At 39.2% G+C, this 26043-nt stretch overlaps 2 protein-coding genes across 3 annotated transcripts in view; both read left to right on the top strand.

Annotated features, from left to right (window-relative positions):
• CLHC1 (clathrin heavy chain linker domain containing 1) overlaps window positions 1-9737 on the top strand; it is a 48313-nt gene extending 38576 nt beyond the window's left edge. The window contains exons 8-12 of one of the 2 annotated variants that reach the window (XM_026696035.2): window positions 1935-2041; window positions 2468-2642; window positions 4484-4686; window positions 5903-6082; window positions 7531-9737. In XM_026696035.2, the coding sequence (XP_026551820.1) occupies window positions 1935-2041; window positions 2468-2642; window positions 4484-4686; window positions 5903-6082; window positions 7531-7727 (862 nt within the window). In that variant the 3' untranslated portion in view covers window positions 7728-9737. The remainder of the gene's footprint in view (window positions 1-1934; window positions 2042-2467; window positions 2643-4483; window positions 4687-5902; window positions 6083-7530) is intronic. The other variant, XM_087930491.1, reaches the window with a different exon arrangement.
• Window positions 9738-23958: 14221 nt separating this feature from the next.
• The window catches only part of RTN4 (reticulon 4), a 69234-nt gene continuing 67149 nt past the window's right edge, over window positions 23959-26043 (top strand). Inside the window, exon 1 of the mRNA XM_087930532.1 lies at window positions 23959-23983. Within this exon, the coding sequence (XP_087786658.1) occupies window positions 23974-23983 (10 nt within the window). The 5' untranslated portion in view covers window positions 23959-23973. The remainder of the gene's footprint in view (window positions 23984-26043) is intronic.

The following is a 26043-nucleotide window of genomic DNA, read 5'->3' on the forward strand; positions in this document are numbered from 1 at the left end:
CTTTATAAAAGCCATACATTCTTGCGTCTTTCTCATATCTTGATTGTATTTGCACATGTGGCCACCATGCTAAATCGATCCCTTGATTGGTCAGTTCTTGTTTATATTTGAGTTCCCCTTTGTCGTTCAAAATGTCCTTATATCTTACAATTTTTTCTGCATCAGTCACATTATCAGTGTCTCCATTGTGGAGAGCCAGTCTGGTATTTTCATATAATATCTTTCTTTAACTTTTCCCCATACTAACAATAATATATTTCTAATAAAATGTCTTTGAAAGTATCCATGTATTTTATTTTTGCCATGCCATAAAAAAACATGCCACCCCAATTGGAGATCATGCCCCTCCAAATTAAATAATCTTTTCAAATCATCTTTGAAGCACACTTGGTTGTAATATTTTAACTTTGTCATAGCACATTGGATTCACTCCATAAGAGCACAGTGCACTATAGCAATATAGTGAGTAACAGGAACTGAAAACAGAGATGCAGATTTTTTATGAGATTTGCAACCTAGAGGGCTAAGTAGGAAGATGATATCTTTCACAGGCAAAAAAATTCCAGGGAAAAGTATTATTTTGTTCTTGGCAAAACAAAACAAAGGCGTTGTTTGGAGTAAAGACTTCCAGACCATACCCCTCTATTGGGCCAATGCAGAATACAATTGCTACTACTTTTGCTCTTAATAATGAAGAAAAATGATAGAGTATTAGATATTCATACAGTATTAGATAGAACAGCATGAAGATATATGCTGCTGTTGTAGTTCTCCGGCAGCAGGTACAGACGACTGAATTCTCGGAGATCGAGGACTCAGATGAGGGACCTGCATGTGAGGTAGAGATGGGGCCAGGACCATCAGGGAGTGGAATGCTGCCTTCGGAGATTGTGGAGGCTGGCAGCAGTGATGAAGAGGTCCCCGAGGAGCCTGTGCCCAGTGCGCATGCATGCAGGGCTGCTCAAAAGGAAAGAGCAGCTGCAGCAGCACAGGCAACTTGGGAGTAAGGTTGCAAGGTAATGGCCGCTCCCTTAAAACATAAAAGCCAGCTGAGAAACCGGAGTTCTTTGTAGGAAGCAAAGAAGTTTTTTCATTCAAGCTTTGTGGATGTTCGGAATATCTTGGTTGGTGTTGGGAGACTCTTTGTGTTTGAAATATTTCTTAGTAACTTTATCTAGTGTTCTTGGCAGCCTTGCACAACCTTGGCAAGGCTCGTTCTTATCAGAATCAATTAGTTTGAAACAGCCTTTTAACCATGAAGGAACAGAATTCATAAAGAATCATTAAAAGGTTTTGCTGTTACCTCTGTTTCATGTTTGTTTCCTGGAACAAGGTTTGGGTCAGAACATGCTGCTATCCTAGAGATTTATAGTATATAGTATACATTATAATATATCCTATTTATAGTTGGACTGACAAGACATTGGTAGAGGACAAAATCAGGGATTTGTATCACTAGTGAAAACTTACCTAGGCAGATAGAGATCAAGATGATAAGAAGCTAGAGATAGTTGGACAAGGATTTATTCTGGAAAAAGAGAACTTGCAAAAATAATGAAACTCGAAGGGAGGTTCATCCCTTCCAATGGGGAAGTTTTCACAAAGTTGAAACATGTATTTTTAATTCCTTTCAATTCCCAATTTTTTGGCACAAGGGCAGAGTATCAAGTTACCTTACACTTTATTTAACTTCATTTAGATCAGGGGTGTCCAACCTTGGCAACTTTAAGACTTGCGGACTTCAACAAAGCAAAGCTGGCTGAGGAATTCTGGGAGTTGAAGTCCGCAAGTCTTAAAGTTGCCAAGGTTGGACACCCCTGATTTAGATGGTCTTTGCTCTGTAGCTTAGTTAGCTAATGCTTTGCCAGTAATAAAGATGTTTTTTGCATCCATCTTCTATCGCTTATAATGTTATATTCTTTGAACTGTGCTAGGTTCAATGAACTATATTCCCGTGGTCAGTATGAGACTGCAGCAACATATGCAGCAAACTGTCCTAGAGGAATCCTACGCAATGAAGAAACCATGGAGAAATTTAGGGGTATGGAGCCTGATATGCAACCTTCCTCTTTTGTATATAGTCTTGAATATCAGTAAACCATAGTCAAAAGTATAAATATTTTTTGACAATTCTCTGTCTTTGTGATTTAAAGGAACTGGAGGCTTATATTTAATTAGTTTCTATTGATGTAATTACTGCCATACTGAATGTAGAATTAATTGCAATTGATAGCTAAAAAGTACTTTTGATCCTTCCACACATAATTCCTAGTTTCACACCTTTCTATAGTTCTTTATAAAACTTTTCAAATTATATAAAATAAAGAAATATATGCTCATTTTCTTAATTTATAGAATTCTGAGTTCAAATCCTCCTTTGATAGAAGGTCTGAACTGGAGAAAAATTGCTGGCATAGAAAACAAACTGCAATCAAATGTTTTTAAAAATATTGCTTTTCCCCTTCAGCTGTTGGTCATATTAAAGGGAAGATCCTCCCTCTGCTTTTGTATTCTGATGCACTCATAACCACAACCATTGCTATTAAGAAGCCTCTTCCTGCAAATTTGACAACTGGAGCCATCAAATGCGCCTTAGCTGAGAAACGGTTAGACTTGGTGATGCATTGGATCACTTTGCACAAGTAAGTGGTCATTCAGACTTCTGACTCAGTAGCAGAAGATATACATTACGTACAAGAAGTCCACAGGTCATTCTGTGGGAATTCCAGATAAGTATGACAAATGTTCAAGAATATCATGCTCTTGGGCACTGGCATATTTTCAGGATAGCAGGTGCTGAAGAATACTATTATTTCTGAGAAATCAATCATTAGCAGTATATTCCAGACAACAATTCTTAAAGGATAACAGGCATTATTTTCAAACTGAATTAGCCCATCTCCATCAAACTCAATTCATGTGAGCTGAAGGCAGGGTAGAATAAGAAATCTTTCAGAAGGAGAGCAGGATATTTATAGTTAGGAGAAATCAGCAAGAATAGAATATCTATTATATGCAAGTTTCATTGGAGCAAAACCAGCTACTCCAGTGACAGTTTCTTTCAAAAAGGCTATAGGAGAAAGCATCCAATTTAATAAGAGAATTAGATTTATTGTTTACAGCTCATCTTCCATTATTAAGATAGCATCTGAAGTGGAATTTCAACATAGTCCATCTCCAGAATTTTCTGGGCATAAGGAGACTATTCTACCCTTGGATATTCTAAGTCTTAAACAATGGAAATGTACAAATGGCTCAACATGCAGTACAAAAAGGAGGAAGCAGATTTCTCAGCAATTCTCAGCCAGGTCTTGTGTTGCTCTATGAACAAAAGCACCATGGTACTGAAAAGAGTCCATGAAAGAGATCTTTAAAAGATACTTACAATTTCACATGCAGCTGTGAGCACCTTGGTGAACATGGCAGGGTAGCCAGTTTTTCCATTTCTGGTAGAAGCAGCAATGGTTTATTAAAACAAGGGCAATAATAGAGAGGGCAATTAATACCAGAGAGAAATCAGTCAGATCACCCTATCATCCATAGGCTGCCTTTCATCCCTATATCCTAGTTGCCTTTGGGGTTGCTATTGGGGATTGGGGGCTCTGAAGCCTGGGATGAACTCCTCTTCCAGGCTAGGTTATGAAGACAGCCAACCTGTAGCTCAGTCTCAAATTCCAGATGCAGTTGAAATCCCTGAAAAGCGCAGGGAATCCAGGGTCAGTTTTAAGAGGCAAAAAAATCACCAGCTGAATGGGAAAGAGGTGTCACCTTTGAAGCAAATATTTTGGGGTTCATGATTTCCTCTGCAACATCTAACAAGCCGATAAATGCACTCCAATGAGGCTTATGAAATTAGGGATAGATATAAATAAAGCATACCACGTCTCTCATTTTTATTCCTGGTGGATATTTTCTGGTGCATATTCAGATCTTTTTTTTTCCTGTCTCTTTATTTTATTTTATTTATTTTGATTTGTCAATCGCTTACAAGATAATAGGTATAAGTATAAACATAGTTATGAATACATGAAATGGGTACATATAAGAAAAATAAAAGAAACAATAGGACAGGGACGGTAGGCATGTTGGTCACTTATACACGCCCCCTACAGACCTCTTAGGAAAGGTCAATAGTAGACAGTCTAAGATTAAAGTGTTTTTTTCTTGTTCTTGATATGGAGTAAGATATGGTCTTAAAAGAAGAAGAGACTTTTAAAGTGTAGAAAGCTGGGCTTTGGTAAAGTATACCCTACTTTCCAAAAAGAGAAATGTACGAGGACAAAAATTGTGTCGTGAATTCTTCAAATGTGCTTGTTTTCTGTTTCCCATATCGTTTTTTCTTTTTTTTATCATAACTCTTTGATTCTATGTTATTCTTTTAAAAGAATAAGATATTTTCATTATCATCATTATTGACTTTTCTTTACAATGCCCAGAATTTGTAAATTACCTAATGATGTTTTGTTCACTTGGTTTCTCCCAGGTTGGAATTCTCTGAGGCTGCCGGTGACGCAATCTTTAAGTATGCAGATGTGGATAAGCACAACAAGTCCCAGTGTCTAGCTTTGGCTCAAATTGTATACAGTGAGTGTGGGGCACACAAAAAGGCTGTTCTATGCTTGTGCAAACAGGGCCAGATTTATGGAGCCATGGATTATCTACATCATTTCCAACTTCTTTCCACAGGTATATTTCAGAGCTATATTGCATTTATTTCTCTGCTTTAAATTACATCTGATAGTGTTATAATGAAGTTTGGGTGGTTTTCAGTACTATCAGGACATATGCATGCATTTGCCTGCATGCATTATATATGAGAAAAGGATGGAATGAATAAATCTAATTCAATGCAAAAGTTTTGCAAATGTGAGTATGTGTATATGTTTCTATTCTCCCGGTGTTGCATATGTGCATGTGTATGTACACTAGGAAGCATAAGGCAGGCAGCATATGCTGCACTCTGTTCATTCTTCCAGGAAGGAGAAAGAAGAATGCAGTATTTTGAAGTGTTTCCCAATTGCGTTTCTTATAGGGATACTGTGGGGAATTGTTTTCTTTGCTACCTGATTTTATCTTTCTTTCTCTGGTCCGTCCCCCCCACACCGCACGCGCACCAATTTGGCCCCTTTCAATTAAGGACATTTTCTCCTCAAACAATCCACTGAACATGTGAATAAGTTGAGCAGGTATGAAATGGTTTTTAAATACTATGGTTTTTAACATATGACCATTTTCTCTCCAGCGAATTTTAGTATACTTGTAACATCACCAGCTATCCCTAAAATGATATAAAGTCTGTCTTCCATGTATTTATTCTGACAGAATTCATTTTCGAAGAATTAAACATTTTATTGCAGGTCCACCTTATCATGACTGATATTGTTAATGAACCGGTCTTCCAGGAGTTACCTAATTGAATCAAGAAGTTGTGTGCTGAACAAAGCACTGTATTTCTTGGTAATTCCCAAACCAAGGTTGAAATCAGGGATGTCTGTGCCATGGTCAACACCAACCAGAGCTATCAAAGTTCTACCTGTTTTTACATGCATGTGGTACACAATACAAAGTGTGACATTTATCATCAAATCATGCCTTCCATTTTGATATTGTTCACATACCAACACACATTACAGAGGCCCACAGTTGAGAGGTAGAAAATGCTGTTTATTTCATTGTTCTTTTAATCTTTGCTTTAAATGATTAATAAATGAAAAAGAGCTCTTAGGTTATATATCTAAAAATGCAATAATTCCATACAGTATTGAGTTTTCAAAGGTCACCTCTACTCATTTCATGCTGGAAAGTAAAAATGACAGATACACTTTTCAAGCTGCAAATATAAATATATCTGGATTTTTTTTTTCTTTTCAGGCTTTCTAACCACTGTGCTGTTTGATTTCAGAAGATTATATCTATTTACTGAAGCACTGTCCTCGTATAGATTTCATCCGTTGCCTTACTCAAGAATGGAATGGGAATCCACCAATCATGTCCCTTGGGGAAACCATCCTTTCTCTCATTGGAACAGAACATGAAATACATGGCATACGCTTGTTGGAGGATATTACCAAAAAGGGCAAGGGTAAATATAGCTTGACTACCCTAGAAATAGATCATGCTAAGAAATTACCTTTATTGTACCAGTTATAGTAACAGAATCTTGCAAGTCTGAATGTGCTTCCCCATCCCTCCCTTTATCTTTGTGTGAACTAGGAAGGGGCTTGTCTGAGATGTTTTCTCAAGATATTTTCTTGGCCTGAACTCAGTTCCCTCTTATCCACTGTTGTCATGGTAACTCTTTTCCTCCTGGCCCCTCAAGGCCATACCCTATGACAGGGGTGTCAAACTCAAGGCCCACGGGCCAGATCTGGCCTGTGGGTGCTTAAATCTGGCCCATGGGGCCAGACTGGAAATATCAAAGGAATGGCCCATGGTGCCTCTGCTGGCCAAAGCCAGCCATGGGGGGGCTGCATGCGTCCCTGTGTAGCCCATTTTTGGCCTCCAGCAGCGCTCTGCTGGCCAAAAATGCCCATGTGGCTGGTTTTTGGTCAGCAGAGTGTTGCTAGAGGCCAGGGAGGCTGAAAATGAGCTGCACAGGGGCCGCACAGGGCCTCCACATTGCCCATTTTTAGCTGGCAGAGTGCTGCAGGAAGACTGGATTACAATTATGTAGCCTCAAGTAAGTGCCTGATCTGTATAGAAAACAAGCAACATCCTATGTTAATACTACAGTTTATGGCCAGATTTTATATACTGTAGGTCCATTTAATCCACAATCCACAATCTATAATTGACAGGCATTTCTATTTACTATCATGAAAATTTACCTCTGCTATTAAATCTTCTATTATCATGTTATTTATGCTATTGTATTTTTATTAATTGAATAATAAAAATACAATAGTATAAATATCTTTTCTGCCTGCAAAAGCAATTTACTATTAAACAATAGAATATAAATTTAGAAATAAAAAGTTTAGTGTAGTTTGAAGAATAAATAATGTTTGTCCGTAATATCTGGTAGAAGAGATAGAAAATTGTTATAGTAAAGAACTGTGGAAAGAAAGAGAAAGAGAAAAATGCATCTTGAGCCTGTGTCAAATGTCCACCATGACCACAAACACACACACACACACGTCCCTCCAAGGTCAAACACAACCCTGACGTGGCCCTGAATGAAATCGAGTTTGACATCCCTGCCTTATGGCTTCTACAGAATGTAAATATGTTTTCTTGCAATTATCTGACTAGGTAAAATGTAGGGGAGAGATTTTGATTAGAAAATGGAGAGAGAAAGGGTTAGATTTTCCTTATGCTTCAATCACAATTCCAAAGTTGGACTTAGCTTTCCTTCAAATTAAAATTTATCTACTTTAAACATTTTCTTGACAGTAACACCTGCTAAATGCTTGCTGTAATTTAATTTAGAATCATACCAAAAAAAGTATACATTTTTAAACAGTTACTGATTCAGAGACAAAAAGCAGCAAAATATTCTTTGTTTGTCTTCTTTCTCAAACAAATTTGTAGATACATTGGAACAAATTATTTTAAAAGATTCCTCCAATGTGGAAGGATGGAAGGAAATAGCTGAAACATGCCTCCTTGTCAAAAAAGAAAATTTATACAAACTTATCATCTCTATCCTTGCTAGCCTGGAGGGAGTGTTTGAAATTCCAGCAGATGATGCAGAGGATGCCAAATTAATGGAACATGTGTTCTTGTAATTTTTCCACAAGGCACGTGGAGGAGCTCTTTGTCCTAGGAGTTGTTTATATTGGCTGCACAAATAACAACACAACTTCTTCGTGTTATTTTTGTTTTAAAAACATAATATATTTAATACCATGAACCTGATTTGATTGTGCTAGTTGTGACTTATGCTTGATCATTTGTCCTTGTTTTACTTTAAAAATGGTGTTGTTTTCTGAAGTAATTTAGCTGTGTTAACACCAGATCACTTCTGATTTTTCTTTCCTTTTTCAATAATTTGTTTTCTCCTATTTTTTCTTCATAGGGACAGGAAGTTGAATCAATTGTTGGAGATACAGTCTTTCCTGTCCCAAAAGTCACACTTATTTAATTTTTAAAATCATGTTGCTTTTACGTTGATACATTCAGTGGCAAAATTAGAAATTATCTTAATATACCTATGGATAGGACAGGGATGGGCTTCAAAAATTTTAGCAAAGGGTTCTCTGCCCAGCTGCTGGGTGGGTGTGGTCATGATGGGCATGGCCTAGTCAGCCTCCTGCAGCACAGTGGGGGGGTGGGGGGGTGTTTTGCCCTCCCTGGGCTCCAGAGGCTTTCCTCAAGCCTCTGGGAGGGCAAAAACAGCCTCCCTTGGCTCCAGAGGTTCTCTGGAAGCCAGAAATAGGCCCATTTACAGCCTTCCTGAACTTTGGGGAAGCCTATTTTTTGCCATCCCTGAGCCTCCACATGCACTCTGCACTTACCTGCATCCAAAACAGGCCACGTGGGGACTCTTGGGAGGGGCAAGTTGGGGAGGGCGAGGCCAACCAGGAGTGGGATTTGGGGGTTCTCCAAACTGCACAGAATCTTAGCTCCCGAACTCCTGTGAACCCCCAGCAGCCCACCCCTGGGATAGGATGCTCACAACTTAGCTACAGAGTTATTCTTTCCATTCTATGAACCAGAATGAAACTGGAATACTTCCTGGTTTCTCCCATGGGATCAATATTTTTTTGTCTAATGGTTTTGTAACTTTTGTAGTCTTTCCTGGAATGGTTGTTGGATTATGAAAGGTCTAGTCCTAATGTACCAGAATGTACCAGTTGGTGTTTAGGCTACAATTGCACACAGATTCAGCATTAATTTATATTTATGCTATAAATAAGTTATTTAGAAATGCATCCTATTATGAAACATTTTGTTATACCCTAACACTGAGCTCAAGGGAAGCCTTCTGGAAGCAACCCCCCCCCCCCCCGAAGGCTTCTCTGAGGCTCAGAACACCCCAAAACAGAGCACAGGGGAATGCTGTGTGGCCTTTCATCCTCCGTTTTCTGCCTTCCTGAGCCCAAGGGAAGCCTTCTGGGAGAAAAAATGCCCACCCAGGAGGCTTCTCTGAGACCCAGAAGGCCCAAAAAATGGGGGGTGGGGGTTTGCTGCAAAAAGCAAAAAATAAACTGCCTACCTAGTCACATGGCCATGCCCCCTGCCCACGCCCCCTGCCCCCCCCTCAGAACCAGTAGTAAAAAAAATTGAATCCCATCACTGGGTGAGATCAATAGTGGATAGTTTAAGGGTAAAGGAGTAGGGGTTTGAGGATATAACAACAGAGTCAGGTAGTGCATTCCAGGCATTGACCACTCTGTTGCTGAAGTGGTATTTTCTGCAATCAAGTTTGGAGCGGTTTACATTGAGTTTGTATCTGTTGTGTGCTCTTATTTGTTGCGATTGAAGCTGAAGTAGTCATTGACTGGTAGAATATTGTAGCAGATATTTCATAGAGTTTTTTGATAGAAACTAAGGAAAAAATACATGTTCAACAATGTATCTGCTCTTCACCATAATGTGTATTAAGCAGGTTGATAAGGAACAGCTAAGGATTAGACCCGGTGTCAGCAATCCGTGGCTCTGGAGCTGCATGCAGCTCTTTGGGCCCTCTGCTATGGCTCCCTGTTGGGTGATCCCACCACTGGCTGGCCCCGCCCCTCGCCCTCCCAGTCACTCCTTGCCTGGCCTGAGAAGGTAAAATACAACAACAACAAAAACAGAAATCAGAGGGAGGGAGGGAAGGAGGGAGAGAGAGAGAGAGACCCATTCCCCACAGAAAACACCGGGAACCACAAAACCTGGGTAAGCGTGGCCGGGGGAGAGGGTCATGTGACTGGGTGGGAGTGACATTGAGGTTGCAGACCCCTGAGTTACACATAGATTTTGTGACAAAAGACTGAATATCAGCAACTATGGCAGCATGGCCCAACATTTACTTTTCTTTTTCACTCCCCCATTATTTCTCTTCAAAGATTTTGTCAGCACAAGCCCAAATGTTTGTTGTGAGATATTCTATGCTATATTTGAATGTCTTTTTAGTTCCCAAGATTGCAATACAAGCCAAGGACATTCTCACTCTGGAAAGCTGTAACTCTGCAATCATATATGCAGTAACGATTCTTGGAGGATGGCATTGAAGTTTGTGTGTGTGTGTGTGTGTGTGTGTGTGTGTAGGGAGAGAGAGAATTTCAAGGGAAGTTCTTTATGGCAGTGGAAAAGTAAAAAATAAAAAAGAAGCCACATCAAGCACAGATGGTCCCATAATTTGCTCCAAGATACTGAATTTTGATCACGGGATAGGGCCTCACCCAAATTCCAGATACTGTAAATTGCCAGCTCAGTAGTACTGCATTGTCTCTAGACATCATGTTAACTTTAGGGAGTTTTGCTGACACCACTCAGCCACAGATTCTTTTCCTTGGCTCAGAAAATCACTGTTGGAATCCTGTGTCACTAGGATATATATAGTGTGAGAGAGAGGGCGGGGGGGAAGAGGGAGAGAATGTGTATGGGTGGATTTGTAAGGAAAGAGAGTCTAGGCGAGTAAACAGTAAGTCTAGGCGAGTAAACAGTATTTTCAAATGACATCAGTCATCAGTGATATCAGTGCAAAGCTATGTGTATGTATGTATGTATGTATGTATGTATGTGTATATATATATATATATATATATATATATATATACACACACACATACATACATACATACATACACACAGCTTTGCACACACATAGCAAGAGTGGTCTCTGCATATATGATTACAGAATTACAGCTTGTGAAGCAACTGTGTGGGAGTCTTCTTGGCTTGTGCTACTGGTTTATATACAAGGCACTGTTATCTTGAGAACAAGAAAAGCATTCAAACATAGCATTTCTCACAAGATTTGAGCTTGTCTTGGCAAAATCTTTGCAAAGCAAGAATGTGGAAGTGAAAAATACAGCGCTAATATAAAGAAAAATTCCCCTTTACAACTGATTTCCTAAGTTAGGGAACACACAAGATATAATACCCATAAGGGGTACTTAGTGGAAGCCAAAGATAATTATTAATAGGATTTTGCATTGAATTTAGCATTGCTCCTAGGAAAATGTGTACAGGGTTGCATTGCTTTTACTACATCCATAAAATCATAAAATATTAAACTCTTCAAAACCTGTGGCTCTCTTCCATTAAAATGTTACATTTCCCAAATGCCTAGCGGAAGACATAGTTTTGACTGCTTCCTAAAGGACAAAATGGTAGTGGCTAGCCTGTAGAGAGTAAGAAAGATGACCTTGATGGAGATATATGCTTCAATTACTGCCCTTCTCCTTTTGTTTTTTCTGTCTTTTTTATATCAAAGAATAATTTTCTTTTTTCCACCAAAGCTTTGGGAAATAATTTGTGGACTTAAGCCACAGGAAGCAGCTTTTCTTCCATTTGCAAATAAGGCAAGATGCTGAACAATTTCACAGCTACAGAATTAGGGAAGAGGAGAAATAGAGGTAGACTGGCATCTTCCACGGCAGACAGCATGAAAAAACCATCACAAATCAGAACAAAAACACAATTTTAAAGTGACTTTCCAAATTTATATGAAAACAAGCCCAGTTGAATGTCTAAATAATACTGATGGCTTTAAGGTGATTTATAGAAGATTATGAAAAGTAAGCAGTTTGCAATACTGAATATATTATTGTTCAAGGAGAACTGTTGGTGGAATCTTTTATCTGAGGCAGCATTTTTAAAATGCCTCAACTAGCCATGAATTCTGGGAGCTGAAGTCCACATATCTTAAAGTTAATGTGGTTAAAAGAGACACTCTTCTGAGGTATCAAAATCGGTTTTGACTTATATCCACCTTGATTTGGGAGGGAAGGGAAACTGTCTTAATCTGGTTCTAAGTAGGGACACAAACCACATGGCACACATTGATCTATCTTTCAACCCCTTGAAGTTGCTCACCCATCACTTCTTTCATGCTGCTCATCCAAACAATTAATACAGCATAGCAGTGAGAGCACCAGTGCACCTTAAAAGCACAGGAATTCATGCTGCTGAACAATGCCATCTGGAATACAGTGGCTGTTCAGCCAGCGCTTTCTGGCAACCACACCAGAAAAGCAAGAAGCAGGCAGCTACTCTTCCTCATTAAAGATTTATAGCATTGTTATAGGCTTACTCAGCCATCATTAAGGCGATATAGGTAGTCGTTGACTTACAACCATTCAGCAACTTTGAAGTTGCAATGGTGCTGAGTGAATGGTGTTATGACCAGTACTTGGATTCTGGATGTCCCAACAACCCGATGATGACATAATCATTATCTGAACATTGGCAACTAACACATTTATGATCATTTGCTACACCAAATGACCACATGATTGCCATTTGAGACCTTCTCTGTTGGTTTCCCCAGAAAGTCAGTGAGGAAGCTGGCAGGGAAGTTAAGTCACTGTGTAAGTCTTCCCCTTGCACCCTCTCGGACCCTCATCATGCCTCCCTCACACCTTTGTGTACCCTCACACCATTATGTATCCCGCATCCTCCCCAAGCCTACCTTGCATTTCTGTGTACCTTTGAGGATCTTCCCTAAATCTTGATGCACTTCCCTCCTGCACATTTGCACACCCTCTTTGACTCTTGCTGCACATCCCTTACACCCTCCAAGATCTGCACACATTAACCTGGTTGTGATAAGCTGGCTGGAAGTTGCCTCATCTAACAGCCATGGGATTAAGTTAGCAATGGCAACCAGGACTGATGGGATTGCTGTAATTAAGTAATGTGGTTGCATTTTTTATCCTGTTTAACGATCATGGGATTCGGTTAATAAGAACAGTCATGATTGCAGCATTGCTGTCACTAAAGGATGTTGTTACTTACATGTTATGACTACACGGTTTAGCAATGGAAGTTCTGGTCCCAATAGCCATTGTGAGTTGAGGGCTACGCGAAAAGCCTGACCTCATCACTGTCATGCCATCCCAGTAATGGTAGATTTATGCTAGAAGGCACAATAGGTCACTAGTAAGGAAATAACCTGTCTCATAAAGATAGAAAAGGCAGTGAGTTTGCTGCCAGAAATAACAGCCTTAATGGTATGTCTGACCCTGGGTTTTGAAGATGGGGGAGTAACTGAGTAAAGCAGGCTTACATTTTCTTTTAAATCTCTGTAATTCATGGGTGCTCATCTTCTCTTTAAGTGGAAGCTAATTTAAGAATATCTTTGTAGGCACCAAGTTTTCTTTCTCACACATACACCCTGCCCTGCCCTGCCTTCCCTTTCCCACATCCACATTATTACAAAAAGTAGAAAGCATCTTGATAGCTGTAATTCTATTCCTGGCTACTGTATGGTTGAGGAAATCTCCCCATCTTTTTTGCAGCTTGTAAAGGTTTTATTAGTTAAGTCTCCTACGTAAGTCCAACAGCTCCATGCAGCCTGGATTGTGGAACTGGTTTGCTTGTTTACTTACTTTGTTATTGGCTAAGTCTAAATGCAAAGCAATGCCTGGGGGTGAAGGCTAGCAGGCAGGTTGCTTAGGCTGCTTAGTTGAAGGCCGAATTATCACAGCAACCAAAGACTATGTGCCCTTATTTTAAAAAGGTAATTCTTTATTTTAGAAAACTATCTTTCAGACATATTCAGTTTATTTATTCTTTTGGTTTTTCTCTTGAATTTTTCTTTGTAAAGTAAAGTTATAAACAACAATTTGTTCCTTTTTTCAGGTTTGTCCTTTATTTTTTCCAAGGAAAATATGGTTACTGTATCTATAATGGAATTTATGTGATAGGGAGGGAGGGAGGGAGGGAGAGAGAGATATTCTGTTTTTCTTCAAAAACTAAAGTGCTGGATCATCCAACATAGTTAATTGAATATAACGTTTTATTTTAGTTTCTTTATTTTTTTCCAGGAAGCTAAACAGCATGCTGTACTTTTTATTTAGAAATACAAGTCAGAGCAATCATTTTGTATTCACCCAATACAGAGATGGGTCTGGCTGGCTGTCTCTCTGTCTGTCTCTTTCTCTAGTTTATTTTATGACTAAAAATTTCATATCAACTAAAAAAGGCCATCTTTTACCAGGTTTCCTTCCAAGAATGGTTGCCTATCAGCCTGTCTATCTGTGTTTAATGTGTATTAGCTGCTTTCTCTTCTAGAACTGTTATTGATTTTTCAATTCAGGTTCTTTTATTAGCCCAGCATTAGCCAATCTTTGTTAATAAATTATACATCCTGATAAATTTTTAAAATATGCTGGTACATATATTGTTTTGTGTGTGAACAGTGGTAAATTTTTATGAGTTCTCTTTGCCATGTGTTTTGCTTATGTTTTCAACCTGAAATTAAGACCCATAGATTTTACATGAATATAAAGATTTAATTTTTTTATTCCAGTTTTCTGATGTCATTAAAGAAGGGATTGGAACAATTCAGATTACCACTCTTAATTATTTATTGCTATTAGTGTTCATAGTGCTTTACAGAGAACAAAAGGCACACAATTGCTACAAGAAGCTTATAGTTTAAAATTCAGCAGATAGATAGGAATGAATAAAGGAATGGAGTTATGGGGCTCTGATTGATTGAACTTGGCCATTTATCAGCCATTTTGCTTATCAACATCAACTCTTCTGATGAATCAGCTGTTGAGACTTTAATAAAACAATTGAAGTTGATGCTATTTTGTTTTACCCAGAAAGTAGTTACATTGGGGGAAATCAAAAGATTACTGCCAAAAAATGATTGCTTCCTTTGCCATTCACTGGGAAATGTCATTTTAGTGAATTGCACTTTCATATATAAAAATGAAATATGCATAGTACAACATAAATACATAATATATCCTTTCATATAGTTGGGAGAACATCCCTCCAGCAGCTTATTTTTTTAAAGATACAGGGTTAGATAAATTCCTCATCAAAGATCTGGTACTGTTGTTATTTTGAACAATATAGACAAAACTTCAAATGTCAAGTATTTCCTCAGAAACAGGAAGGTACAGAGAGACAGATGACTTCACAGGACAACAAGGGCAATGGCACTTCTCCAGCAAAGACACCTGACAATACTAATACAGAAACCTTTGAGGACTAAACAGGAAGGTGCTGCCATCCACATTATCGAGACAGCCACACAGGAGAGTGGACAATATCTCTTCTGCTGTGGGTAGCTGCCACTTAGCTTTCCCACTCCCCGTCATTTCAGGGAATTATTGTTTCCTAATTTAGATAATATATCTAGGATGTAGAAAAAACGCTATCAAGGCAAGATCTCTGTGGATGAAGCAATTCTCAGGCACAAGGACAAGAGTACACTGCCTCTATATGTTGTCGAAGTCTTCCCCCAGTCTGGATGGATAGAAACAAGCTCAAATTAAATCCTAGAAAAGTGGAGTTGTTTGTCTATAAACAGTCCTGTATACGCTACAAATGGGCTCACCTGAGGGAAAGCCTATACCTTGGAACAGGGCTGTCAAACTCCTGGCCCATTGGCCAGATGTGTCACGTGCTGGCTATTCCCATGCCCAGCGAAGGGAAAAAAACCCTCAATACTTCACATGGTAATGCCGTGATGCCATGAGTTTGATACTACTGCCTTGGAGGTTCTCTTGGAAAAAAAAAACTTTCTGCTGGAACAGCAGGAGGAAGTTGTGAGACAGAGGTACTTGGACCAGCTGAAGTTGATGCACCAGTTGTAGCCCTACTTGGACACAGAGGCTTTCCTGACGGCAACCTAGGGCCTCATCACCACTCCCTTACATTATTATAATGCATTGATATGGTGTTGCCTATGAAAACAATCTGGATGCTGGAGTTAGTCCAAAGTATCATAACCAGATTGCTAGGAAGTTAAATTATGTATTTAACCTCTATTCTGTAACCACTGCAGCAAGTCTAATTCAAAGTGGCAGTTTTGACTTGTATGACAGCTATATGGTTTAGTTCTATAATACTTTATGGCAGGGGTCCCCAACCCCTGGGCCACAGCCCACTACCAGGCCATACGCTGTTCAAAACTGGGCTGCCCAAAGTGACAGGCAAGCGCGTGCACGCATCCCCCTTGTGTGAGTACTTGGTGAATGTGTGCATATACATTCCATTTGCATGAGCGGCGGGGATATACGCCTGCTGCTGGTGCAGATGGAGCTATGCACACATGCGCACTCACCCACCACTGGCACAGAACCATCCGCCCCCCCATACCAGTCCATAAAGCCGGAGAGGTTCAGGAGCTCTGCTTTAGAGGCTGATGGAAGAAAATATTTGTGGCTCGGGTGAGCTGTGTGGTTCTTGGTACTCTTGGATGGTTTACTTTTGTTTTACAAATGTTTAATTACCAAACTAGGTAACATCATCAAGAAATTGTCTGATCCAGATAAAATCCATCTGGCTAATCTGCACACATGGGGAGAAGATGCAGATCATCTTGTCCTTCAAAGGAATTAAAATGGCATGTGCAAACTGGCTGGAAATAAAGCAATTTAAAACATTTTTATACTTCAATCCCTTCTTTATTATACTGGGTTGATAGAGTGATTCTGTTTGGATGGTATTTATCAAAATGAAACACCACAATTTTACCATTTTCTAAAAAATTGGCAAATTTGTAAAAAAAACACCATTTTTATTATTTTACTAATGAACTTATGTGAAAGCAAAGCCCATGCAGGACAACAACTTAGAGAGAAAAGATGTTCAACCCACAGGGCCCAAAACCAATTGGAGTGGAGGTGTTTCTCTATAATGAAATGAAGCATGGCAAGTCAACTGGGCAGTAACAGTTTTGATGTCACAAGTGCAGAAAATAGTACTTTCGATAGACAGCAGAAAAGGGTAGTCCGATATCACCTTTCAAGTGGGTTAGAGATAGGTAGGAGTCCGTAGGACACAATGTTGTGTGTTCCTGTCCTTGAGAAATGGTCAGTGACCTATATTTAAGATGGGGGAAACGTCTCATGTGGCCTGTCTATGCTGAAGATGTAAGCTGTATTCTAATACTTTGTCATACAGGACTTACACTTTTTCTTCTTACAGTCATCCTCTTTGGACTCCAGGGATTTTGTTTCTTTGTTTGATTTTTCATTTTCTTTCAAACGCCTTATTGCAGAAATTGCCATGAATTGTCCTTTTAGCTGGAATCCTATGCACACTGCAATAAATATTGTATTGAATTCAATGAAGATTTGTCTCTGAAAAAATAGGCATGTTATTAAATTGGTCCTTCCAAAGCTCAATAGAACACATGCTATTGGCATGGCTTTCTGAATTCTGTTGCTATTTAACAGAAGCAGAATGGCATGCTTGTTTGCCTGCTAAAGCAATAACACTTAGATTTATATACTGCTTCATAGTGTTTTACAGCACTTTGTAAAAGTGATTTCAGAAGCATATTGTCCCCAACAATCTGGGTCCTCATTTTACTGACCTTGGAAGGATGGAAGGCTGAGTCAACCTTGAGTGGGTCAGGATTGAACTCCTGGCAATGGGCAGAGTTAGCCTGCAATACTGCATTCTAACCATTGTGCCACCACAGCTCTTGCCTGCTGCCTGCCTGCCTATATTTAATCAGATTTCAAACTGCTAGATACTTATAATGTGGGAATTATTTCTAAAACAGATGCCACATCTTTCATATGCCATTTCTGTAGACAATGCATTACTGAAATGCTAGAGACATTTCCATTCTTGTTCAGAAATTTAGAATACCACACTTCAACTCTGGCACCCTAAATCCAAATCTCCATTCAATCATAAATATCATAAGATATGATGGATAAAGCACTTTCTCTCAAACTAAAACAGTTCCCAAGATTTTGAAGCAAAAAAGCAAAATACCAGAGAAGTAAATGAATAAAGATATCTCACTCTCTTTTATAGCTCAAACCTGTCAAAGCATTAACAAAGAACAAGGCAGCTGGTTTGCTAAAATAGATCCCATCTGCTAAAACTATGAAATATAGATCATGTCAGTTGATACTAAGATGGCATTTGCCCTTATAGCACATGGTAATTATGTTTAATGTATATGTACTACATCATTCCTTTATTTAGCAACAAGGTCCAAATTAGATGAAAAGGATTATGCAAAATGAATATTAGATGTCACATTTATTCAGATCCTCTGCTGTGGCCATGGCATAACACATGACTGGCTAAAGTGTCACATATGAAGATAGGAGGACTGATAAACATTATTTCTTCCCAAGTCTGGAATCTGTACCATTTCCTCAACATCTGCATTTTTATTTGTACATTTGCAGGGGGTTGCTGCTGATGGGCAAAGGCACTCCACAGGGAATTCATTAATTTAAAAATAAATATCCTCTGAGCCTCTATCCATTTGCCACAAAAAGTAAAAAACTGTTAACAGATTCTCTTGAAATCACTATACAGGTGGTCCTCAACTTACAACAGTTCATTTAGTGACCGTTCAAAGTTACAACAGCCCTGAAAAAAGTGAGTTATGACCATTTTTCACACAAAGTTGCAGCATCTCTGTGATCACATGATCAAAATTTAGACGCTTGGCAGCTAGTTCATATTTATGATGGTTGCAATGTCCCAGGGTCATGTGATCAGCTGTTGAGACCATCTGACAAGTAAAGTCAATGGGGAAACCATATTCACTTAACAACCATGTTACTAACTTAACAACTGCAGTGATTCACTTAACAACTGGAGCACTTACAACCTACACTTGGGCAAGAAAAACCAAAAGTACACATATAGACTAGGTGAAATCAGGCTTAATAGCAGTAACTTTGAGAGGGATCTTGGAGTCTTAGTGGACAACCAGCTAAATATGAGCCAGCAGTGTGTAGCAGCAGCCAAAAAAGCTAATGCAATCCTAAGTTGCATTAACAGAGGGATACAGTCAAGATCAAGGGAAGTACTAATACCACTCTATAAAGCCTTAGTAAGACCACACTTAGAGTACTGCATCCAGATTTGGTCACTACACTATAAAAAAGATGCTGAGATTCTAGAAAAAGTACAGAGAGGAGCAACCAGGATGATTAGGAGACTGGAGACTAAAACATGAATGGTTACAGGAACTGGGCCTGGCTAGTCTAGTGAAGAGAAGAACCAGGGGAGACATGATAGGAGTGTTCCAATATTTGAGGGGCTGTCAAAGAGAGGAAGGGGTCAAGCTGTTTTCTAAATAGTAGTCGCCAACCGGTGGTCCGTAGCCCACTGGTGGTCCCAAGAAAATTTTGGTGGGCCACAGAGAAATGTCACCCCCAGAGCACCCCCCAAAGCAATTAATCCAGGCTACATGGGAACACAAGGCTGCGCCGCCCACATGGCCCACAGGAATCCTCCCCACTCACTCACTCCTTACCTGGCAAATTTGCCTGCTAAGTTGCTATTTTTCCTTTATTTTTTTCAACCATCAGGTGTTCTGCTGTGCCGGGAGATTTAGATTAGCTAGAAAGCAGGAAAATATCAGATTTCTTGCTTTCTAGCTAATCTTTAGATCTTTGGCTCTGCTTTTAAGCAGAGCCGAACCTTCCTTAGGACTGAAGCTTCTATAATTCAGTGCAGACTTAGGTAGCCGATGGCAGAAAGATATCTCTGAGTGAATCTGTGATTCTGTGAGCAACTCAATCTGCTTGCCTCCTTTGCCAGATTTTGGATAAAAGTTTCTCTTTTTTATAAAAAATGCAATATTTACATAAATATTTATAATATTTACATACAAGCCATGCCCAGTCACATGACCAAGCCACACCCACAAATTAGGCCACACCCACATAACCAGTTGTTAAGAAATTTGAATCCCATCCCTGCCTCTGTGTGTTTGTGTGTGTGTGTGTGTGAGAGAGAGAGAGAGAGGTTAGATCAGATCTCTCTCTATCTCCCACCAACGTCAGCAAACCACCGTCAGTCAAAATTCATATTAGTGGTCCTCAGGATTTAAAATTATGAGTTTGGTGGTCCCTGAGGTCCAAAAGGTGGTGACCCCTGTTCTAAAGCATCTGTAGGCCAGACAAGGAATAATGAATGGAAACTGAACAAGGAGAGATTTAACCTGGAAATAAGGAGAAACTTTCTGACAGTGAGAACCAGTGATGGTATTCAACCGGTTTTGCCCAGTTCTGGAGAGACAGTAGTGGCAATGAGCAGCGGAGACTGAACTGGTTCTCTCTGCTGCTCTGTGTTTGGCCCACCTGCCCACCCGGGCTCCCATACTCACTTTTATGGCCAGAATTCGAAGTGCAGCTGCTGTGTGTGGCGCAGAATAGTGCCGTGCGGCAGCTGCTGCAGCAACCAGCATTGTGTAGGCTTGCAGGTGGTGAGTTAGAACGCCTCTGCGCCTGCACAAAGTGTGTGTTTGGCGCACGCGTGCATGCAAAGTGTGTGCACGCACGCAAAGCGCACCCCTCAAGTCATGCCCACCAAACCGGTGGCAACTTTATTTGAATACCACCACTGGCGAGAACAATCAACCAAAGGAACAGCTTGCCCTCGGAAGTTATGGGAGCATCATCACTTGAGACTTTCAAGAAGAGATTGGACTGCCATTTGTCAGAAATGGTGTAGGGTCTCCTACTTAGGCGGGGGATTGGACTAGATGACCTACAAGGTCCCTTCCAACTCTGTTTATCTGTATCAGCAAGAAAGGTTGTAAAATGGGCAAAATTCACTTAACAAATGTCTCAACAACATAATTTTTGGGCTCAATTGTGGTCAGATGTCAAGGACTACCTGTATAGGACAGGTCAAAACTTGTTAGAGAAGATAGTCTTTGGTCCCAAGGAATTAAAAGTCAAATCCAGCACATTTTTTATGGCTGAAAATTCTCAGTTTGATTATCATCGATGTCCTTTGGGGTGGGGGGAAGGACTCTTTATTAATTGTAGCTTTAGGGGAAACAATGTAAAATTATACAGCAATGAGTGGCCTGATTTATAAATGAAATAAGGATTTTGAGCAAAGTCATCCAAAGATCTAGTTGTATAATAATGTAGTATAAAATATGATAAATAATGTCTAAAATCAATCTCTGGCACTTTCATACCACCTTCTAATTTCCAGTCTTTCAAAAGTAGGTCTAAGCCAATTCATTATCTTCACTTCTATCAACCTTGAAATGCTGACAACCATGTTTCAGTAGCTGGAATTTCATGTGAAAGAGAACCAGGCAAGAGTTTCCCACCAATGAGAGAACTGACAGTTCACAAAGACAAGCTTTGTTGCTATTTTAGTTGTAATGCAGTGAGCCAGAAATAAAGCAACTTGGCTCCTAGATACCGTTGATATCCTAAGATCAGATAGGTTGAAAATGGATTCTAACTTGTCATAAAGACTACATAAGGACATGATTTGATTTGTATGGAAAAAAGTCTTTTCTCTTGGGTGCAGACTAAATATTTGTATAGTCTTCAGAGATGGGCTCAACTAGGGCTGCTCCTTAAAGAGAAGAAAGCAATTTCAGAGAAAACAACTGACAACCTGTGCCTCAATGGATCATCATTTCAGACTTATTTCATTACCTAAACAGAGAGAAACAGAATAATAATGGATGGTCAAAAAGGTAGTGGGAGCAGGAGCAACTTCTGACTTCCTGCTAGCTTCCCCATCAAGTTTCCTTGTGGGGAAAATGAGAAGGGAGCATCAGAAATCCTTCCTTCCTTCCTTCCTTCCTTCCTTCCTTCCTTCCTTCCTTCCTTCCTTCCTTCCTTCCTTCCTTCCTTCCTTCCTTCCTTCTCCATCACACACTTCCTTCCTTCCCTCTTTGCCTGCCTCCTCCTCTCCTTCACCTTCTTCAGTGATGTGGGTAGCCCTGTGCTGAATGGTAAAAAGTGGGTTTAGAATTTTGGAATGCATTCTGCTGTGAGCACAAACTAAATAGGAAACAATTGCAAGTAGACCATTAAACTTCAGATAAATTAAGTTCAGCATAAGTATTTTTGAAACAATCAATGGCTCCCTCAAACCAATTTTACATATAATGTAGAAATGGAAGGAATGTAGGATTGTATGCATTTGTTTTTAAATATCCTCTGCAGTTAGAATTGTGAACTAATTTAAAAATAGCTCTATGGTTGGAGAAGAAATGGCAGCTTTTAATAGAATCATGTTTCAGTTAATAGTGTCTCCAGAAAAGGTTTGAAAAGGGGGGAATCCTGGAGAGTCACCCTCATCAGCATAGACTGTGCTAAACTAGAAAGATTACCAGGGGTTGCACTGATGTAACCGATTCATTTTCTCAGTCTGCTGCTCTCTAGATGTGGCATATCCATTTGCATCACGAGTGGCACCAGATCGGGGAAGGCAGCTACAGAGTGCTGATTTTTCTTTTAACATTGCTTACTACCAGTGGTTGGTGATCATTAATGTTATTTGTCATTTTATATTATTGTAGGAAATGTATTTTTGTCAAACCATGTTTGATTTAGATTTATATTCAGAGCCGGAATGTGAATTATCTGCCACCCCTCTATTAACCAAGTTTGTCTTCACTGATAAACAAGAATTCATGAATGTTATTATCACCTTATGGAGAAGGGCCATGGGCTGATTGAGTGACTATAATCTGTTTTGGTAAGAGATCTCTAAAATCTTAAATTGTTCTTCAATGTAGGACAGAACCAAGGGGCAAAGTTAAGTGAGTCATCAGCCTAAAGTCATTACATTCCACGAACGGTTTAAGTCGAACCCCTCTTGAATTCTATTGACACTTACCTACTGCCAATTTAGCTTTGAATGTTTAGTTGACTAGATTCTTATGTATAGATTTGAGCAATAAATCTTCCTAATTGCAACTTAATGTATGGTCCAGATTATTTGTGCTTGCCGTTACAGCTATTTTGTCCTGCAGTCCTTTTTGGAATAATGAAGTTCAGAATTGTATTAGGACCTCCTACATAAAATTAAAAATTCTATTGAGGAACTATTACTATTTTAAATATAGATGTAGAGATACCAACATGTGCTTATACAATATCGAATTTCTATAAAGTTCTGCAAACAGATTTGTTCCTGTTATTGCTATTTCTACTGTTGAAACAACAACAACAAAATAGTAGAATATACAAAGGTTGCAGGAAATGATTTCAGGAAATTACATTTCTCACTCCAATGGAACCCTCCAACAGTTTATAGAGGCAGGGATATAAGATTGATAGAACTCTAAAACAAATCTTACAATAAATATATTTGAGTCAGTCTTCGCATGCTATCATCTCTCTATATAAAAGCGAAATGCCACTCACACATCATCACAAAATCTCTAGAACTGTAAAGCCTACAAACTTGAAATTTGGCATGTATGTTCCTCTTGGCTTCTGCATGCTCACTAAGAAAGGATTATTCAAAATGACCATCGCAGCATTAGTATTTTGTATATTATTATTAACAGCTCTGATGTTAAGGAGTTCTACTCCCCAGAGGTGGTATTCAGCAGATTCTGACCAGTTCTGGAGAATTGGTAGCGGAAATTTTGAGTAGTTCAGAAAACTAGTAAATACCACTTCTGGTTGGCCCCACCCGCATCTATTCTCTGCCTCCTGAGTCCCAGCTGATTGGCTGTGTCTTCTTTTGTTGCCCTGCACAGGAGAACAGAGCTGGAAAGCAGGTTAGTGGGGTGGGGAGGGAATTGGGATTTTACAGTATCCTTGCCTTGGAGTGGGGTAGAAATGGAGATTTTACAATATCATTCCCCTGCCATGCCCACCAAGTCGCGCCCACAAAACCAGTAGTAAAAAATGTTGAATCCCACCACTGTTACTCCCCTTCCCCACCTGAAAAGAAATCTGTTCCAAATGCAAAACAGAAGCAGAGGAGAGGAATTTCAGTTTCAGTTTTAGTTTCAGAGCACCAAGTAGCTTTAGTACAGAATACCTGAGCTAAGCCACTCCCAGGCTCTTTCCTTCTTGCTCACACAGCAAATACTATTTCAGTTTCAAACAGCCCTCAACTCTCTCACACACTGACAGGATGCTAGCCAGATGAATACCGATGGATGCTGGTAAGCAGAGATTTTTTTTCTCCTTATTTTCTTCCCCCAAAACTAAGCCTGACCACATAGTTTCATAGCGAAGCACAGGTATCGAGCTAGTATCTAAATAAATACGGTGTCATTTATTGGCAATCTTATGACCACAATTGGAACTGGAACTCCTGTTACTAAATAAGGAGGTCATTACATGAGGCATGCTGAATTTTGCAATCCTTTTTGTCATGGTCATTAAGCGACTCACATAGTTTTTAAGCAAATCTATCTTTTTCCATTGATTTGTTGAAAGTCTTCTGGATCACCTGACCCCAGGACACTGCAACCATCATAAATATATTTTGGTTGCCAATTACCCAAATTTTGATCACCTGATTGTGGAGATGCTACAATGGTCATAAGTGAGAGGACAGGTCATAAGTCATCTTTTTCAGTGTCACCTTAACTTTGAATAGTCATTAAATGAACTATCAAAGTTGAAGATTACCTGTAATAATAACCACAATATTAAAATATGTATTTTTATTCAACCATTTCATGTATCCATCTTTCCTTCTTTGGCATGCTACTAACAAAACACTAACTTTGTGTTGGGCTGATAATTTTAAAATGCTGATTTAACAGAGCTGTATAATGTGAGTTATGCTTAATGCTTATGGTATGCACTTTGGTTCTCTAAAATATGAAAAAGAATATTCAGTCATCTGCAGCTGCCAACTACAAAATTGGTTTCTGATTCTCTTCAGTTATCATACATTGAAAAGGAACAGGAGAGGAGAAGCTGTTTTGATGGGCTCCAAAGGAAAAAAAAAATCCAGTGAGTTATGAATGAACTGATTGTGTTACATGTTTGTTTGCATCAGTGCTAGGCACGGATCCCATGAATCCACCCCACTTCATTGTTCTTTATCCTGCCCCTTTGGATGACCTGTTAGTAGATTAATTGCTTGCTGCAAGAATTAGTAGAAGCCTATCATTATACTTTCTTTTGTCACAGACAATAATATATTGGTGAAGGTGTCAATCAACATCTTCGAACAACAACATCTTAGAGATCCTAGTCCAGCTGTACTAGTCTTTAGCAAATCAATCATTAAATAATAACAATGTATGGGATTTTTATAGTTGGAAAACCCTATTTTATTTTCATTTAATTTTGCTGCTAGAGAAAATGAAATATTAAATAAAACAAGTGTTGGAGGAAAAAGGATATTTTCAATGTGCCAGATGGCTAAATTTCAATTTTTAAATTGAAAAGAAAACCTCTTATCTGAGTGAATTGTAGCACTTAATTTAGTGGTGCATACTACAAAAGAAAAAGGGAGAAAAAACTGATTTTCCTTTTTTCTAAACAACAATTGTTTATTTAATCTCACTTTTAAATAAACATTTATTATATCAGTAGCGTCTGTTAAAGAATATGTCCTTTGTATTATTTTTCCATTCAGGAAGGAAGCTTCTTTTCTTTGAATACCAGGGAGAATCTAATGCACAAGCCCATTATGTTTGCTTGCATATTTTTCTAGCAAGTTGGCTGTTCACAGATGGCTATTGAAAACTGTCAACATTGGCTGTTGTTATGCCAGCCTATGACTTCATCTGGTTGACTTGGTATCTGAGTGGCAACTTTTCTTCCTCTCTTGTTAACAGGGAGCTATTTCAAGACTTTTCCCACTTCTTAAGAGTTCGACAACAATGGAACACTTGTCACAAGCATTTCAGTGCTGCATAAAAATATGATCAGTCTTATCTGTGACATTTATTTAATTTCCTTTTGACCTTTTTGTTGATTCTCCCTTCATCTCCCCTCCCCCAGCTGCTATTAAAAGACACTGGGCAGGTCCCTACCACGTGGTAGACTAAATTAAAGGATTTGGCTTAGGACCCAATCTGGGTTGTTTACCTGGACCAAAGGTTTAGTTTTCTGAGCTTTTGGACTCATGCTGGAGCCCCTCCTCAGGGAAATTCTCTCTACCAGAACATAGAGAGAAAGTTATGGGGAGAGAGAAGTTCTCTGAGGAGGGGCTCCAGAACAAATCCAAAAGCTCTGCAGACTAAACCTTTGGTACTGGTGA

The sequence above is a fragment of the Pseudonaja textilis genome, chromosome 1 (genome assembly GCF_049901715.1).
Source record: "Pseudonaja textilis isolate UNSWEBS1 chromosome 1, rPseTex1.2, whole genome shotgun sequence".
Classification (NCBI taxonomy): Eukaryota; Metazoa; Chordata; class Lepidosauria; order Squamata; family Elapidae; genus Pseudonaja; species Pseudonaja textilis.